Source organism: Natator depressus, chromosome 6 (assembly GCF_965152275.1).
Source record: "Natator depressus isolate rNatDep1 chromosome 6, rNatDep2.hap1, whole genome shotgun sequence".
Lineage (NCBI taxonomy): Eukaryota > Metazoa > Chordata > Testudines > Cheloniidae > Natator > Natator depressus.
Window position 1 is genome coordinate 12841610 of NC_134239.1, and position 14930 is coordinate 12856539.

The following is a 14930-nucleotide window of genomic DNA, read 5'->3' on the forward strand; positions in this document are numbered from 1 at the left end:
GCCTTGGCCAGGCACTTAGAAGACCTGGGCTCTATTCCCAGCTCTGTCCAGACACCATAGGGCAAGTCCCTTCCCCTGCCCCATGCCTCAGTCTCCCCAGTGGTGAAATGGGGACAGTGCTACTGACCTGCTTTGAGGTGGATGGAGGAAAAGAGCTGGGTGTTCACACTCGTTCTGGAGTTCTGCCCACAGAACTGGCCCATGCCCAATTCACTACAGCCCAATGGGCAGGGGCAGCCTGATGCCAAAACATCACCCCCCACTCCTCTGGCACTGGGGTTAGCTGGGCCCCCCAGCACCCAAAGGTGTTTTCAGCCTGCCCAACGTCCGCAAAAAGGTTGAGCAGCCGCCTGGCTCCAGGGCCATTTCCTACTAGGAGTGGGGAGGGCAGCCTGGCAAAGCACCTTCCCCCTTGGAGGCAGGGATGCCGGCAAGAAAACGCCGCCACCAACAGGAAGGATAAAATAAGATTTTTATTTATAGTCTCATAGTAAAGGGGAAGCCTTAACTTGCAAGACACTTCTTGGGCAGTATGTACAACATACTTCAGCTCCGCTGGAGGGAGCCAGGCCCTGGCCAGGGAGCCTGCTACACGGTGTGCACTAGAGATCAGAGAACGCCACGAACCGGGGACGGGGGGAGCAGGGAGAAGACAGGACGGAGAGAGAGGGACAGACACACATACACACGCGCTGGCCGTCGCCAGGCCTAGCCCCGGTGCCCCCTTCGCGTCCCGCTGGGACGGAGCCCAGCTGCCCTGGGGCGAGGCCAGCACCACGCAGCCGATATTAGTACCAGCTCTAATGCTTGGGGTGTATTTACATCCGAAAGGCGGGCGGCTGAGGGACGCCCGCGCGCAAGGAAATTTGATCATTACTTTACGAATCTGTCGCCGGGGCCCCTGGGGGCAGCGGCAGAGTCGGGCCGGATTGAACCAAGAGCAGGAAATAAATAGCAATTCATCACCATTCACCCTCGATAAAAACCTCCCCCCCTCTCCCACACATCACAGCGGGAGGCCGGACGCCTGGCTTCCGCCCGGGCAGCACAGGGGCCTTCCCGAACAGCGAGGAGAGGCTGGCTCTGGGCGCACCCGGCTCTGGGCGCGCCTGACGGGCACCGCTGCTCTCTGCCCCTCCCCCCAGCGGCTCAGGTTCACGGGGCGCGTTAGTATAAATAGAAACACTCGTAGAAAATCGACCGGGCGACTCGGGGGGCACCTCCTCAGAGCCGAGCGCTGCCCAGAGTCTATCCAAAGGCCGTGCGTCCGGCTGGCCCCCAAAGGAAACGCTGCCGGGCCGGGACCGGCGGGGTGGGGCGGGGCGGGGCAGAAAGCTGCAGTCCGAGAGCCTCTACTAGAGAAGGGAGAGTCCTTACAGAGCGGGCGGGCAGGGGGCTAACGGCGCCGGGGCGGCCGGGGCCAGTCCGTCGCCGCCAGGCATCTAGCTGGCCTCCATGCGCAGTTTCTTTCGGCTCTGAGGCTCGTCCGGCTCCGACTCAGAGCTGGAGTCGGAGCCGCCGTCGAAGGCGGAGATGGCGCTGCCCTTGGGGTTTGTGTAGAGGCTGCTGTCCGACGAGGAGTAGTTGGCCTGCAGCTGGGCACTCGACCGCGCCTTCTCCAGCGCCCGGACTGCGGGGAGAGGGGACAGTGTCCAGACCCGAGGCTCTGACCGCTGCAATCGCTGCCTGCCAAGGCTGGGCCAGCCCAGCCCCCAACACAGGCCAGGGTGGCCTGAGCAGCCTCAGGAAGCTGGAGGGAAGTCACCCACAGCTGAGGCCTCAACACAGGGTCATGGTCAGCAGGGCGCCCTGACCCCCTGCCACGCACGGTGACGGGCCTGAGGACAGAGAACTCCAGAGCCCACTCAGCTCCAGCGGGGAGCCAGGCGCCAAGACCTGCCACCCAGTGCTGGCAGAGAGCCAGGTGGCCCAGGGCTAAGATGTGGGGCAGGTCCCCTCACCAGGTGACCCAGGGCTAAGATGTGGGGCAGCTCCCCTCACCCCACACCCACAATGCTGGCAGGGGCCGAGACATGGGGCAGATCCCCCCACCCCACACCCAGTGCCAGCAGGGAGCTGGGCAGCCTTGGCGCAATCCCCATTTATTCAGCTCTTTTCACTCTGCAATGAAGCCCCCCAACAATCTCCACCAGACAGGCTCCCCAGTCCCAACGTGATTACAACTCCCCACCCAAGGCCCCAAGTCCTCCTCTTCCCCCACCCCAGGGCACCCCAGAGCCCAGCTGTCTTGGCTGTTTGGACTGGGGAAACCCAGTGCCAGGGCAACAAGCACTCCCCCCCCCCCCCCCCCGCCCAGCAGCTCTGCGCTGCGGATCCGGCAGGGGCGCAGGCAGACTACGAAATGCCCAGGGCCCAGGCGCATCAAGCACCCCCTGCCCTGGACCCGCGGGCGCTGCCCGCTCACCTTGCTGCTCCAGCAGCGCGTTCTGGCGCTTGAGGTCGTCGATGTCCTGCTGGTGCGTGTGGTTTTTCCGGCGCATGTACTGGATGTACTCGGTGGCTTTGTCGAGGATTTGGGCCCGGGATGCCTGTTGCAATAGTAGGAAAAAACATAACAAAATAAAGACCTAGTTCATGGGGGGGAGCTCCCAGGCCCCTCCTCCCCGCCAGGAGGACAGGCCCCGCAGCTTGGCAGGCCTAGGCATGGAGCGGGTGGTGTGAGCGGCTCAGCCGGAGCCTGTGGCACGACTAAGTCCATCACAGGGGGGAGCGCCCGCAAGTGTGCACGACACAGTGACGCTACCTGAGTCTGCAGAGAGCCTGAGCCCATCGCTGGGGGCGGGGAGGAGGGAGCTGCCCAGGGTGTGCACAACACAGTGACGATGTCTCAGCTTGCCCTCGGCTGGGCCCTGGCCCTGCGGCAGGAGGGGTGCTCTCTGCACCTGCGCTGGTGTGGAGCAGTAAGCCTATTGGCTGGCATTGCTCGGGAAGCCAACTAGACCCTGGCGGAGACAGTGCGTGCAACAGTAGCTACGAGTGTAGCTCCCACACTGGTAATACAGGTTGGAATGAGGGCCCGGTATAGAGCATTGTGCTGCAGCCCAGATGCACTAGGTGGCAATACTTGTGTCCTCATTTTTCTTTCCCAAAACCCTAGGAGGTTCTCCCCAAAGGCACCATTAGAGGAATGGTACAGCTTCAAAGTCAGCTGCCCTGGCCAGCCATGATGGGATTAAGGCTGCCAGGATCACCTTAACTCTGCCCTTCTGGCACATACTGCAATGCAGTTGTTCATCACCTAATCAGCCTTACTTGGTGCCCAGGAGGGACGGTGCCCAGCAGGGGACGTAGTGATCCCTGTCCAAGGGGCAGCCCCCTGGCCCTAGTTACTGTTAAAGCTGCACCAGAGGGTCGCTGGCATGGCAGAGTGCCTGACAACACTGAGCCACATGCCTGGGACCCACAGCCCCTTTGACAGCTGGCAAACTGAGGCACAGATTATGCAGCCTACATGGGGTCACTCACAGCGTCTGAGGCTAGAAGCAGCTTTGCTGGGGCCCACCCACTGCCTGAAGCCCAGCTCCATTCACTGCTGCTGCAGGGAGGGAGGGACAGGCCCAGGCTGGCCTCAGCCACTGTCCAGCAGGCAGGCTGGAGGAGCTCACAGCTGCAGGTTAACAGCCTGGAGAGTGAGGCACTGCACTAAGCCTGGCCCATCTCCACAGGCTGCACAGCGTCCCAGCAGCTCACCGCCACACGCCGAGCCGAGCTCAGCGCTGCTCAGAAGCTAAGCAGGATCTGGCCATGGCAGCCCTCAGATGGGAGGCCGGAAAGGCTATCCCCAGACCGCCTGAAGTGGAGCTAAGCGAGGACAGTGTGGGGCTTGCGGAGGCCTCCTCTCCACCCAGGGAACCCACTCAATGCCCCCTGGGCATTTTGCACCCGAGCTAGGGGCACTCCCGCACCATGGCCTGGCTGATCCCAGCCTGCTCCCCAGGACACAGTGTAGTGCACTTCCTGACACATCGCTGGGCCTCCAGAGGTGGCAGCATATGACGGGATTACTCTGCTTCCAGGGGGAGCAGGAGAAACCCCTGCGTTCAGGTTGACTGACCCTTCCCATTATAATCCCTTGTTTTCACTTCCTTGTAACTCCAACCCAGTTTAAGGGCTCAGGCTGACATTTCCCAGATTTGGCCTCTAGTTCCAGTTGAGTGGTTTTGGAAAGGCAGCAAAACCAGCAAGTTTTGACAAGGCTAAACACTTTTTCCCAGTTTCCTGTGGGCATCTCCCCGGTCTAGTGGAGGAACCAGATATATGGACCGTCCGCCATCCCTGCGAAAGCGAGTTCAGTTCAGCCAAGTTGTTCGACTCTCCCAAATCATAAATAAGCCACAGAAAAACCTCCCTGTGCTCGCAATCAGGAAAACCTGTTGGATGCTCGCGCTGTCTCTTGTGCGCTCCAGCTGCCTGCACCCAGCGCCGGCGGGACCGTAGCCACATGACAGACAGAGCTAAAGCAAAACAAATCATGACCCGCCAGCTTCTCTTCAATAACCTTGGGCCTAGAGGAAGACGCACTGGGTTGGGAGCCAGGAGCTCTGGTCCCTTCTCTATCTGACTGGTGTTAATTCTATGCCCTTACTCAGCAAGGCCCTTGCTTTAGGGAGCAGTCAAGCATGGGTCCTCCTCATTTGACAGGAGAGGCAATGAGGATTTGAGAGAGCAGTCACTTCTGGCACAGGTGGACAGAGAAGCCAGGTCTCAGTGCCTCTCACAAAGCAGCTGCCAAATCTAGGTACAGGTTCCTATAAGAGACTACTCCTGCAGAGCCACCTGCAAAGTACCGTGAGGACCACAGATGAAAGAGCCCTATGTAATTTCAATGCCTCCTCTCAAACGGCACCCAGGAGTCCTGACTCCACCCCTGCCAGCCACTGAGCCATACTCCCCACCCAGGAAGCCTAGTTCCCAGCAGTCTATTGGTGTCTAGCAATCACCCGTGTAACCCACTGGCAGAGTGCATCACATCACCCTCTGGGGGCTGGTGTGAGGATAGGGTTAACCCTCTACCGAGAGCAGTGAGCGGAGTTACTCCTCTGGGCCGTAGACAAGATGGTCTCAGGTTCAAGCCCAGCCGATGACCCAGGTGAACATATTACAGTTACACAGGATGGGGTTCTCTTGTTGGATCGCTTGAAAACGCAGTAGGGAATTCCAAATCTGAGCTCTGCATGGAGGAGTAACGCTCAACACCTCTCTCTGCTGAGACAGCATCACCCCGGCAACTCCCCCGCTGAGATTTCCAAAAGTGGGGGCCTCCCACGGGGCTCCTACCTCCGGATTTCAGCAGCCCAGCGAGTGGCCTGACTTGCTGTGCTAAGCAAGAGGCTGTGAGGAGCAGCGTCACAAATCAGGGCCTAGGTAAGGACTCAGGAGCCAACTGCAGGCCCCTGTTCTCAGCCCAAGCCTGAATGAGGAAGGGTGGGTCTGGCCAGGGCTGCAATACAGCGTCATTGACCTGACTGCACCCAGGAATGCTGCCTAACAGGACATGTGCTTGGCCTGGAGCCTCCAAATAGCTCTGGCCTTTCCAAAGAGCCGGGTCTGCGCTTCCTCATTCTTTCCACAGAGCTCTGATGGACAGCTAGCTCCACCACAGTCTGAAAGGACCCACGGCTCTCCTTAGCCTCCTAGCTTGGTGCTAGCGCCAGCTCCCTTTGAAACAACACAGACCAGAAGGTAGGTCGGCAGTCAAGAGCCTGGCTTTTCCAACCCACGGGGCCTCCTCCCAGGAGCCCCCAGCTCTCCTCTGCCAGCCGACCCAGAGCAACAGGAGGCCAGAAGAACTGGGTGCCAGAGACCAGGGCAGAGGCAGGCGGTGTCCTGGGCAGGTCTGGGGGGGGGAACAGGATGGCGCCATAGTAAGGGAGCAGGATGCTGTATGGCAGATCCAAACCCGAAGCAGTTCTGCGCCCCAGCCATTCTCAGGGTGGCATGACACTGCCCGCTGACCCAGTGTCACCAGCTGCCTGCCCGAGGCTGGAGGCCGCACAGCTGGCCTTAGGGAAGCCCCGTCATTACGTGTCCGGCACTAAGACGTCTCACGAGAGATGGGGCCCTGCCCAGGCGGCCACTGCCCTGGGCACAAGGCTTGCCCACAGCAGGCCAGAAGACGCCTGCCTACATCAAGGCTCCCAGTCTCCAGGGTGGGCGCCTTTGCCGCTGTCTCCTGGGCCGTGCAGCCCAGACACCCAAGGCTGCCACAGCCTGGTGCCGGGTCCCCGCCAGGGGAAGGCGGGCTGACTTGTGAACGAGTTGGGAGACTTGAAGTGTTTGGGCATCAAGCTGTGCCGGGACAGTCCCAGTGCCAGGCCAAGTCTCCATGTGGTGGGGAGACCACGTGTGGACAGCAGGAGGAGCAAGCCCTGCCCGCAGCCTGCCCCAGCGAGGTGTTGGATGAGCACCAGCCCAGCAGGGCACAGCCACGGCTGCAGGCTGGCGGAGAAGGGAATTCTGGGCCCAAAAGGGACAGAGCAGCAGCTCTGGAGGACAGCAGGATGCTCTGCCGACAGACACGCTGCACTGCCGGCCGGGAGGGCACGGCAGGACAGGCAGCGCTCATCCCTCCCCGACCCCTCAGACCATGGGATCTAGGCAACAACGCAGCTCTCCTAGCAACACCATTGTACCGTTTCTCCCTCAGATCAACCTACCCCGCCCGCCTCTGCACCTTTCCTCCGGAGTCTGGCTCTGCTCCCCTACCTCGTCTGGGATACCCATTGGTGCGCCGGGGCCCCTCTGTGCCGATCCACTGAGGATACCAGCCTTGACAGCCGCCAGCCCAGGCGCCCTGGTCTCTTAGCTCAAGCAGGAGCATCTCAGGCTTCCAGCTCTGGAGGGCCCTGGTTTGATCCCCGATGTGTCAGCGGCCGTCACATCTCCTCAGATGCCCCCCCCCCATCCCTGGTACTGAGGCACCCAGCACAGAAAACACCCCAGGTGCCTCCCTGCACTGGATCTCAGCCCCCAGCGGCACTCGCGCGGGCTGGGTCTCACTGGGTCACTCTTGGCCCCTGTCTCTAAGCCCGGGCTGCAGGGTGGCCGGCAGAGTGTGTGCAGGAGGAAGCCGGGCCAGGCTGGGGGCTAGCTCTCTCAGTAAACTCACCTTCTCTCCCTGGAGGGACGGGACAGAGTCCCGCAGACTGTGGAAGCTGTCTTTGATGTGGTCCCTGCGCTTGCGCTCCAGCGCGTTGTGGTGCGCCCTCTTGTCAGCCTGCAAGAAAAGGACACAGAGATGGGGTGTTAGGGACCTTCAGCCTGGCCCAGTGGGGAGGGCGCTGCGCTCGGGGGACAGCGGTCTCTGGAGTGTGGCCCTGCTGGATGCAAAGAAAGAGAGGGAGGAAGAAGAGCGGCGGCGGCAGCGGCCAAGGTAGCTGGAGTCAGGAGTGCAGAGGAAGAGCTGCCGTCCAGGCAGGAAGAGGCCTCGCCCCCATGCTCAGGCCGGCCCCGCCCCCACGCTCATAACCAACCAGGATCATTCAGTGACTGACGCTAACGGCCAGTGTAGATCACACACCTAGGCGGCGTCCCCTGGGAAGGGCCAGGTGCCAACAGAGACGTCAGCCCCAGCAACAGGTCCGGCCTGCACAAGGAGCTTCAGCACCAGATACCCGAGGGGTCAAGGGTGAAGAATCAGACTCAGCTGGGAACCTCCAGGGCCGGACAGAGTCCCATTCTGTCCTCCCACCTCTGCCCACGCTGGTGGGGCTGCAGGAGGCTCTACGACCACCCAGCTTCCTCCTCCGTCACCTCAAACCCCAACCACTCCTCACAACCTGCACACAACAGGCATCGCCGTGCCGGCAGGTCCCTTAAATTCCAGGGGCAGATGGCACCATGAGATCATCGCGTCTGGCCTCTGAATGGGATGCCAGGTGCCATGCTGGCGTGGGCACAGGTTTCCCTCAGAACCCATTTCTCTGGCAGCCTCAAGTGCCCACAGATTCCGGTCACCTTCCTGTGCTGACTGACTCAGGTACAGGACGGAGAGCAGGTGGCACGTGCTGCCAACACATCAACATGGGCTTGGGGGAGGTAGTTCCTGGAGGCGAGCTGGCACAGGCGGGGGCTAGGAGACACGTATGCAGCATTCTTACCAGGCCCAAATGCCACCTGGTACTGCAGCCCAGGCAGCCTTCCCATTCACCGGCATGACTGCGCCAGGGCCCCAGCTGCCAGGGGTTACCGGCAGGGCATCGGGGACACGTACCCGAACCTACAGGCTGGGCAATGCCATCGCCGCTCCAGCTGCGTGCTGGATCCACTTAGCAAAGATCTGAGCTCTCAGGCCTGGGGCCTGAAAACCACATTCCCTCCCGTCCTCCCAGCACAGGCAGGCAGACACCCTGCCATCAGCTCCCTGGGGGACCAGCAACCGGCCAGCTTCTGCTCTTCACAAGGTCTTTGACTAGAGCTCTCCGTGCCAGCTGTTCACGGAGAAGGCACAGTGCCACACCTACCCTGGGCTGTTCCTGCGGGCAGGGGAAACGCAGGGGCCAGCTGCCCCCTAGTCATCCAGCGCCAGGGGTTTCAGTACGGCCATGCAGGCGCTCTGTCTTACAAGGAGTCGGCCCCAACAGCAGCCTGTCAGGCACAGAGGTACTGCTAATCCCTCCTGCCTTCCCAGGGCCAGGCCCGCCCCTTGGCCATCCGCAAAGAGCCAGTTGGAGACCCAGGCTGAACTGGTCCCTTGACTGGCATGCGGGAGGCTGTGTGCTCCCTCCAAGCTGGGCTATTTGTATGCAGATCACTTTCCCCAGCCTCCCTGGTGCTGGCAAGCAGCTGCAGCCCACGATAAGTCAAATTCAGTCATTTTGGGCTCCCCCACTCCCCAGGCACTCGCTCAGCTCAGCCCCTCCCAGCCCTGGCAGGAGCACAAAGGGGCAGCTGTGCTGGGAGCTTCTCCCCAACCAAAGCAGAGCCTCTGTCCAGTGCCTGGATGAACACAGCCAGGCTGGACATTCCAGTCCTGGGAGCGGGGCCGTACAAAGGCGGAGCCGGGAGAACTAGGCAGGCGCAAAGCCGCGGGCAGCCGCTGCCGTGCACTCAGCCTCCGCCACTGAGCAGCACCGGGAGTGAATGGCTGGAGAAGAATACGGTCATTGACCATGCAGCAGAAGCACTGGTTTTCCATCTGGCTTGGTTCCCAGCCAGCCCTGGAAGCTGGCTTGACGAGGCAGGCAGTCGTGTTGGCTGACGGGTGCAGACCCAGAGCTAGAAGGCTGCTGAGCTTGCAGCAGGGAAGCTTGCTGGGACGTGGGTACCAGCAGAACAAAAATCCCCCCCCATACAAGGGCTGTCACCTGCAGCAACCGAGACATGGGGATGGCCCAGCAAACAGCATCATCCACGCCGTGGATAATTGCAGTGCGGGAGCAGCGAGCCCTGAGCCCAGGCAAGAGCGAAGTGAAAGCAGCATCGGGCTCTGCCACAACCCGCTGATGGAGAGGATGCAAGACTGGCTCTTATCCCTACAGCTCCACTTGGCACAAGCAGTGCCTGGTGCCAAGCGAGGCCCATGTGACAACACTGCCCCATTCATCGGCCAGCGTGGCCTGCTGCCACGTGACTCTCCATTAGTGCTTCCTAGCGCCCTTCCCGGGCTGGCAGGTGCTGCAGAGGATCTCAGCTTCGGCCGGCCCTGAGGTGCCTTGGTGCGGACTGCCAGCACCTGCACAGCCGGGCCTTGGGGCACACGCTTGCAAGAGGAAGGAAAATACCAAACCCCTGACACCTCACCCCCACCATTCAAACCCTGGCTCAGACACATGGCTGGATGGCCCTGGGCTCTGCTCTGTCTTTAAGAGTCACAATCATTGGAAAAGCAGGGCTCTACCTAGACATCCTTCGAAAGTGAGGAGAGCAAATCTCAGAACAGCCAGGCTCACGGCCCGCATGCCACGCGCAGCCAGCACCCCAGCGGAGAGGGCGGGCAGTGGACGCAGCAGCCTCTGGAATCTTTGTACGGCCCACCTGGCCTCTGCCAGCACATGCTTTCCACCCCCTCCAGCGGGAGCAGACAGAGCGCTCCAAGCTCCGATCACCCCCACAGGCAACAGAAGGCACCGCCCAACACAGCCCAGTATGGGGGAGCCGGCCTGCCTATGAAGCAGCTGAACCCTTAACGGAGGGGAAGAGTAAACCCAGGTCAAGTCATCTAATGACACCTGGTGGGAATAAAAACAAAGCTGCCTCCTTCCAGGTCACCTGAGGACACGAGCCAGACCAGACACTTAGTCAACATTCTCGATTAGCCAGCAACGCAATCGCATTAGCTCAGAACGCCAAGCCGCTGGCCCCCAGGCCCTCGAGGAATGGAGCTGCCCACTGGGGACACGCGCTGAGGTGTCTCCTGCTTGCGACACAGAGAAGCCTCCAACTGGGCACCCTGGAAGCTGCTACTCTGCAAACCAGCCAAAGATGTGGGAGAGCAAAACAGAGCCTGCCAGGAGACACCCTGCACCAGTCTGAGCTGGGCAAGCCAGGGCCTGATCCTGGGCTTTACCCAGTTGGAGCAGATGCCACAAGGCGGCCCTTTAGGGGCTGCTTTTAAAAATCTTCCTTGAAATTGTCACTTTCCATAGCCAGCCCCGCACGAACCAAATGGGTGCTTTTAAGGAACAATCTCTCAGTGACTATGACACTAGGCTCAGTACATCATGGATCATTTGTGCTAGGCCAAACAGGAGCAGCTATTTGCTCTAGCAGCTTGAACCTCAACGTATCACGGCTTCCCAGCCCCTCTCCTGAGTAAGCTGAACTTTCCCACAAACAGATCATTTCACAAGGCTCAAGAACTACCAGCAAGGGGGTCGAAAGAACCATGCACAGCTCGACAGGAGACCATGCTTCTCCAGGCCAACAACGCTACACAAGCCAAGCTCATGCTCCCAGGGTTTCTTCCACCAGCTGGCAAGGGAAGACAAAGGGACTCCCAAAGTCATTTGCTCCCAAGACTTATTTAAGGAAGCCTTTATCTATAAAAATAAAAAATAAAAAACCCATCCCACACGTCTCATCCTAGCAACTCATAGCAAGTTGTCCAGAGCCAGCACTGAGTTTAGAGGCATTTAGAAGCTACAAGTTGCCAACTGGGCTCCAAGCCGTAAAAGCTAATTTACTGTTGGCATATTTGCTGCTTACTGTGGAGCATTTTACTCCATCTGGACAGCGCAAACAGGCAGAATGTTTCCTGGCCTGCTTCTCCCACACTAGCAGGAGGCAAGCGAGTTGAGGGTACAACCGCTGCAGAGAAAGTTTTACAGCCAAAAAAGTTTTCACTGCAATTCGGAGAGATTCATAAACATGGCCACGCAAATCATGGCTTCAACTTTTAGGCCTACCCAGTAGTAGCTCTTTCTACACTGCCACCCTCTGGCTGAGACCTGAAATCCTTCCTGCTTCTTAAAAAAGCAGTGACCACTTCCGTTTGAGCCATGTTTACTTATAGTTGTTACCAGAAACACAGAACAGTATGAAAACTGAAAGGCTAGAGGAAAGCATCCTAGACTTTCAGTTTCTTTTCTTTGGGCATTTGACAGCTGTTTGCCCTGTTCGGGTGAGTCTTTCGCACAGCAAGAGGGGTGAGAAATGTTTTTTTAAGACAGGAAAATCTGGTTGTGAAACCATATCCATCGGCAAGGGCCTTCCAGGCCAAACACAGCTAGAAGTTGCCTCAATTTGGTGGGATGGCCCTTTCCCTCCTGAAGAGCAGAGCACACAAACCTGGGATTTCGAGCCAGTGAGCAAGATTCAATTTGATAATCCAGGAGTGAACAGAGATATATGGCCCAACAGCAATCTAGGAGGGTCCTTTTACACAGCCTAGGGACATGGTTCATCCACATGCACCATTCCCCAAAGGATTCAGGGAGAAACTGATTTATTGCAATCTTACTGGTCTAGGCAAGGCCTGGTACAGGGATACACATCCTTAGGAGTCCCACTGAGGGACATGAGAACAATATGGGACCTCTAACTATAAAACACCGGCGCATGGCACCATCTAGGCAGACAACGAATTTCAAGACAAACTGAAGAATTGGACGGATACCCCCTTGGCACTGCTGATGCTCCACTAACCAGACAGGCAACCGAAGGCAACTGCTAGCTGATGATCACGAACCCACTTGGTTTAGTAATCTGATAACCCGAGCTAAATCCCCTCTATCTGCCCCTTGCAATCCAGATCTTACAGTCTAGAAACCGCTGGAAACCTGACTGGAAAAGGCTGCTGCTCCATGCAGAGGTGGCACCTCAGACAGCAACGCAGCTGGGGAGACTAAGGGCCACCCCAACCAAACGCACAGGGATTTTTCAAAGAGTCAGCCAGGACCCCAAGACAGAGTGTTGTGTTTTCAGTGTCACCCATTCACATTAACCACCCCAAAGACGACAACTTCCCACTCAGTACTCATTCAATCCTCTGGAGGCAGTGCAGGGATGGGGGGCAGGGTGGGAGGGGTGGGGGGGGGGGTCTGTACCACAACCCCACCTCGGCTGTACTCAAACCATTAACACAGAACAACTCCCTCCAAGCAGCCATTCCCAAACAAGACAATTGCCTTATGGGATGTCACAGAACCACAGCAGTCACACCTTCAATCCCTGACCCGAGCCCTGGGCAGGCTGCAGTGTCCTCAGCTGCCCCCCGACCAAGGAAGGGGTTCTCTCCTATGTGCTCAGTATACCACCACCTGCTAGGCCTGGGATCTCAGCCCAGTAACTCCATCACGCTCAAAGCTGCTACTCCTCCATAGAGACGGGGGCCCCTCTCCCAAACCAACACAGCTCATGCTGTGTGTCCCCCACATCTTCCCCCCACCCCAACCAGTCTACACTACCCACCCTTCCCATGCATGGCCTAGATCCCCCTGCACCTTTCCTCACACTCACAACCCTACCTCACACTCACAACCCTACACACAATGAGCCCACACAGCCCAGCTCTCCCCACACACCCCCAGCCTACATCCCCAGCCACACATGCCACACAGTTCTAGGTCCACCCTCCAATTCCTCACACCCTGGCCTAGATCCCACACACCCCCAGCCTAGAACCTCTCCACATGCATGTGCCTGGCCTAGATTCTCCCAGATTTCCCACACACACACGTCCAGCCTAGATCCCCCCACATACATGAAACCAAGCCCAACCGGCCTAGATCCCTCTCCCACATGCCTGGCTGGCCTAGATCCCTCATCCACATATATGCCTAGCCTAGATCCTCCACACACACCCCCAAACCTGGCCTAGATCCCCACCACCATTACTGCCATGTCTAGCCACAATCTCCTCCATATACACACACAGTGTAGATTCCCCTCCAACCCATGCATACCTGGCCTTGATCCCGATCTCACCGTACATGCTCAGTCTAGATTCCCCTCCAAATCCTCCTTCACACATGCCCAGCCTAGATTCCCCTCCACACACACCCCCCAACCTAGCATGCCAGGTCGAGATTCCTCTCCACAACCCCCCCACTCAGGCTTGATCTTGATCCCACCTGGTTCTCATACTCACACTAGAGATGCCCCCTCCACCCCACTCCTCTCATCTAAATCCCCATCTCACACACTGACCTCCCCCCAAACACACTGGGTCTATATCCTCCTTCCTACCCCATCCTAGATTCCCACTCCACATATGCCTGCTACAGATGCCCCTTCCAGCCACCACTCTACACCTCCGTGATCTAGATCCCCCTTCCCAAACCATGCCCAACATGCCTGATCTAGATTCCCACCCCACCACAGATGATCCTTCCAATCCCACTCCACCCCTGGAGCACATGCACCTGGCTGACCCTTCCCTGACCTAGATCTCAGCTCTACATCCCCTATACACACCTCCCAGCCTGGCTCCCCTGAGCCTGGCTCCCCCTGCCCTAGATCCCAGCCCCAGATCCTCCATACACACTTTCCAGCCTGGCTCCCCTATACACACCTTCCAGCCTGGCTCACCTGAGCCTGGCTCGCCCTGCCCTAGATCCCAGCCCCAGATCCTCCATACACACCTCCCAGCCTGGCTCCCTTGAACCTGGCTCCCCTATACACACCTCGCAGCCTGGCTCGCCCTGCCCTAGACCCCAGCCCCAGATCCTCCATACACACCTCCCAGCCTGGATCTCTGAGCCTGCGTCGAGTGCCCGAGCCTGGATCCCAACCCCGATAGCTCACAGTACATGCCCGTCTCGGATCACATGAACTTGGAGCTAGCGCCAGCTGGGTCGGAGCCCCTAGATCCGGTCCCCGCGCACCCGGCCTGCCCCCCCCGACCCCCACCCTAGCGCTCACACCGGCGCGGCCTGGCTGCCCGGGCCGGGCCGGGCCGTGCCGGGCGGGGCCGGGCGGTAAGCAAGGAAAGGCAGGCACGTACCGCAGACTGAAACCTCGGCTGCTCTTCCTGCAATAAGAGAGAGATAGAGAAACACACGCGTTACTGTCAGCGCCGCTGCCCGCGCCGAGCCGGGCCGGGCCGGGCCGGGCCGGGCCTGACACGGGCCGGGCCGCAGGGGGGCAGGGGGCGCCACTCACGTCGCTCTCCACCTCGATGTCATCGTTGTCGCTCATGCTGCCGGGCCTCCGGGCGCTGCGAGCCGAGCCGAGCCGAGCCGAGCCGGGCGGGGCGCGGAGCGGGAGCCGCGGGCAGCGCAACAACAACAGCCCGCACGGCGCAGCCACCTCCCTCCCGCAGCCCCAGCGCCGCCGCCGCCGCCGCCGCCTCCACCACCGTGCGCCGCCCCCGGCCACGTGACCGCCGCCGCCGCCGCCGCAGGGCCTGCTGGGGGGTGGAGTTCGCTGGGGGGCGGGCGGCAGCCGGTGTCCCAGCTCGGCGAACTACAAGTCCCAGCGAGCCCCGCGCGGCCCTGCCTTCGGCCCCGGAGCCCCCTGCGGCGGCGGCG

The 14930-nt window shown here is 59.8% G+C and overlaps 1 protein-coding gene across 4 annotated transcripts; it reads right to left on the bottom strand.

The window, feature by feature from the left end:
• Window positions 1-793: 793 nt before the first annotated feature.
• On the bottom strand, window positions 794-14729 carry MAX (MYC associated factor X). 4 transcript variants are annotated; one of them, XM_074954495.1, is made up of 5 exons: window positions 14563-14729; window positions 14405-14431; window positions 7130-7237; window positions 2426-2549; window positions 794-1630 (listed from the first exon to the last, which is right to left on the bottom strand). In XM_074954495.1, the coding sequence occupies exons 1-5, from the start codon at window positions 14596-14598 to the stop codon at window positions 1443-1445; spliced, it is 483 nt and encodes a 160-aa protein (XP_074810596.1). In that variant the 5' UTR covers window positions 14599-14729; the 3' UTR covers window positions 794-1442. The 4 variants fall into 4 exon arrangements, with proteins under 4 accessions (XP_074810596.1, XP_074810595.1, XP_074810599.1 ...); XM_074954494.1 differs by having other exon boundaries at window positions 2426-2555; XM_074954498.1 differs by lacking the exon at window positions 14405-14431.
• Between the last annotated feature and the right edge of the window lie 201 nt (window positions 14730-14930).

Excerpts from the sequence above, each read along its gene's own strand:
- MAX (XM_074954494.1), bottom strand. The coding sequence starts at position 14,598 with ATGAGCGACAACGATGACATCGAGGTGGAGAGCGAC. Across the intron at positions 2,556-7,129 it reads CGTCCCTCCAGGGAGAGAAG|CAACAGGCATCCCGGGCCCA; the intron begins GTGAGTTTACTG and ends TTCCTACTATTG. Across the intron at positions 1,631-2,425 it reads CGCGCTGCTGGAGCAGCAAG|TCCGGGCGCTGGAGAAGGCG; the intron begins GTGAGCGGGCAG and ends CTCTCCCCGCAG.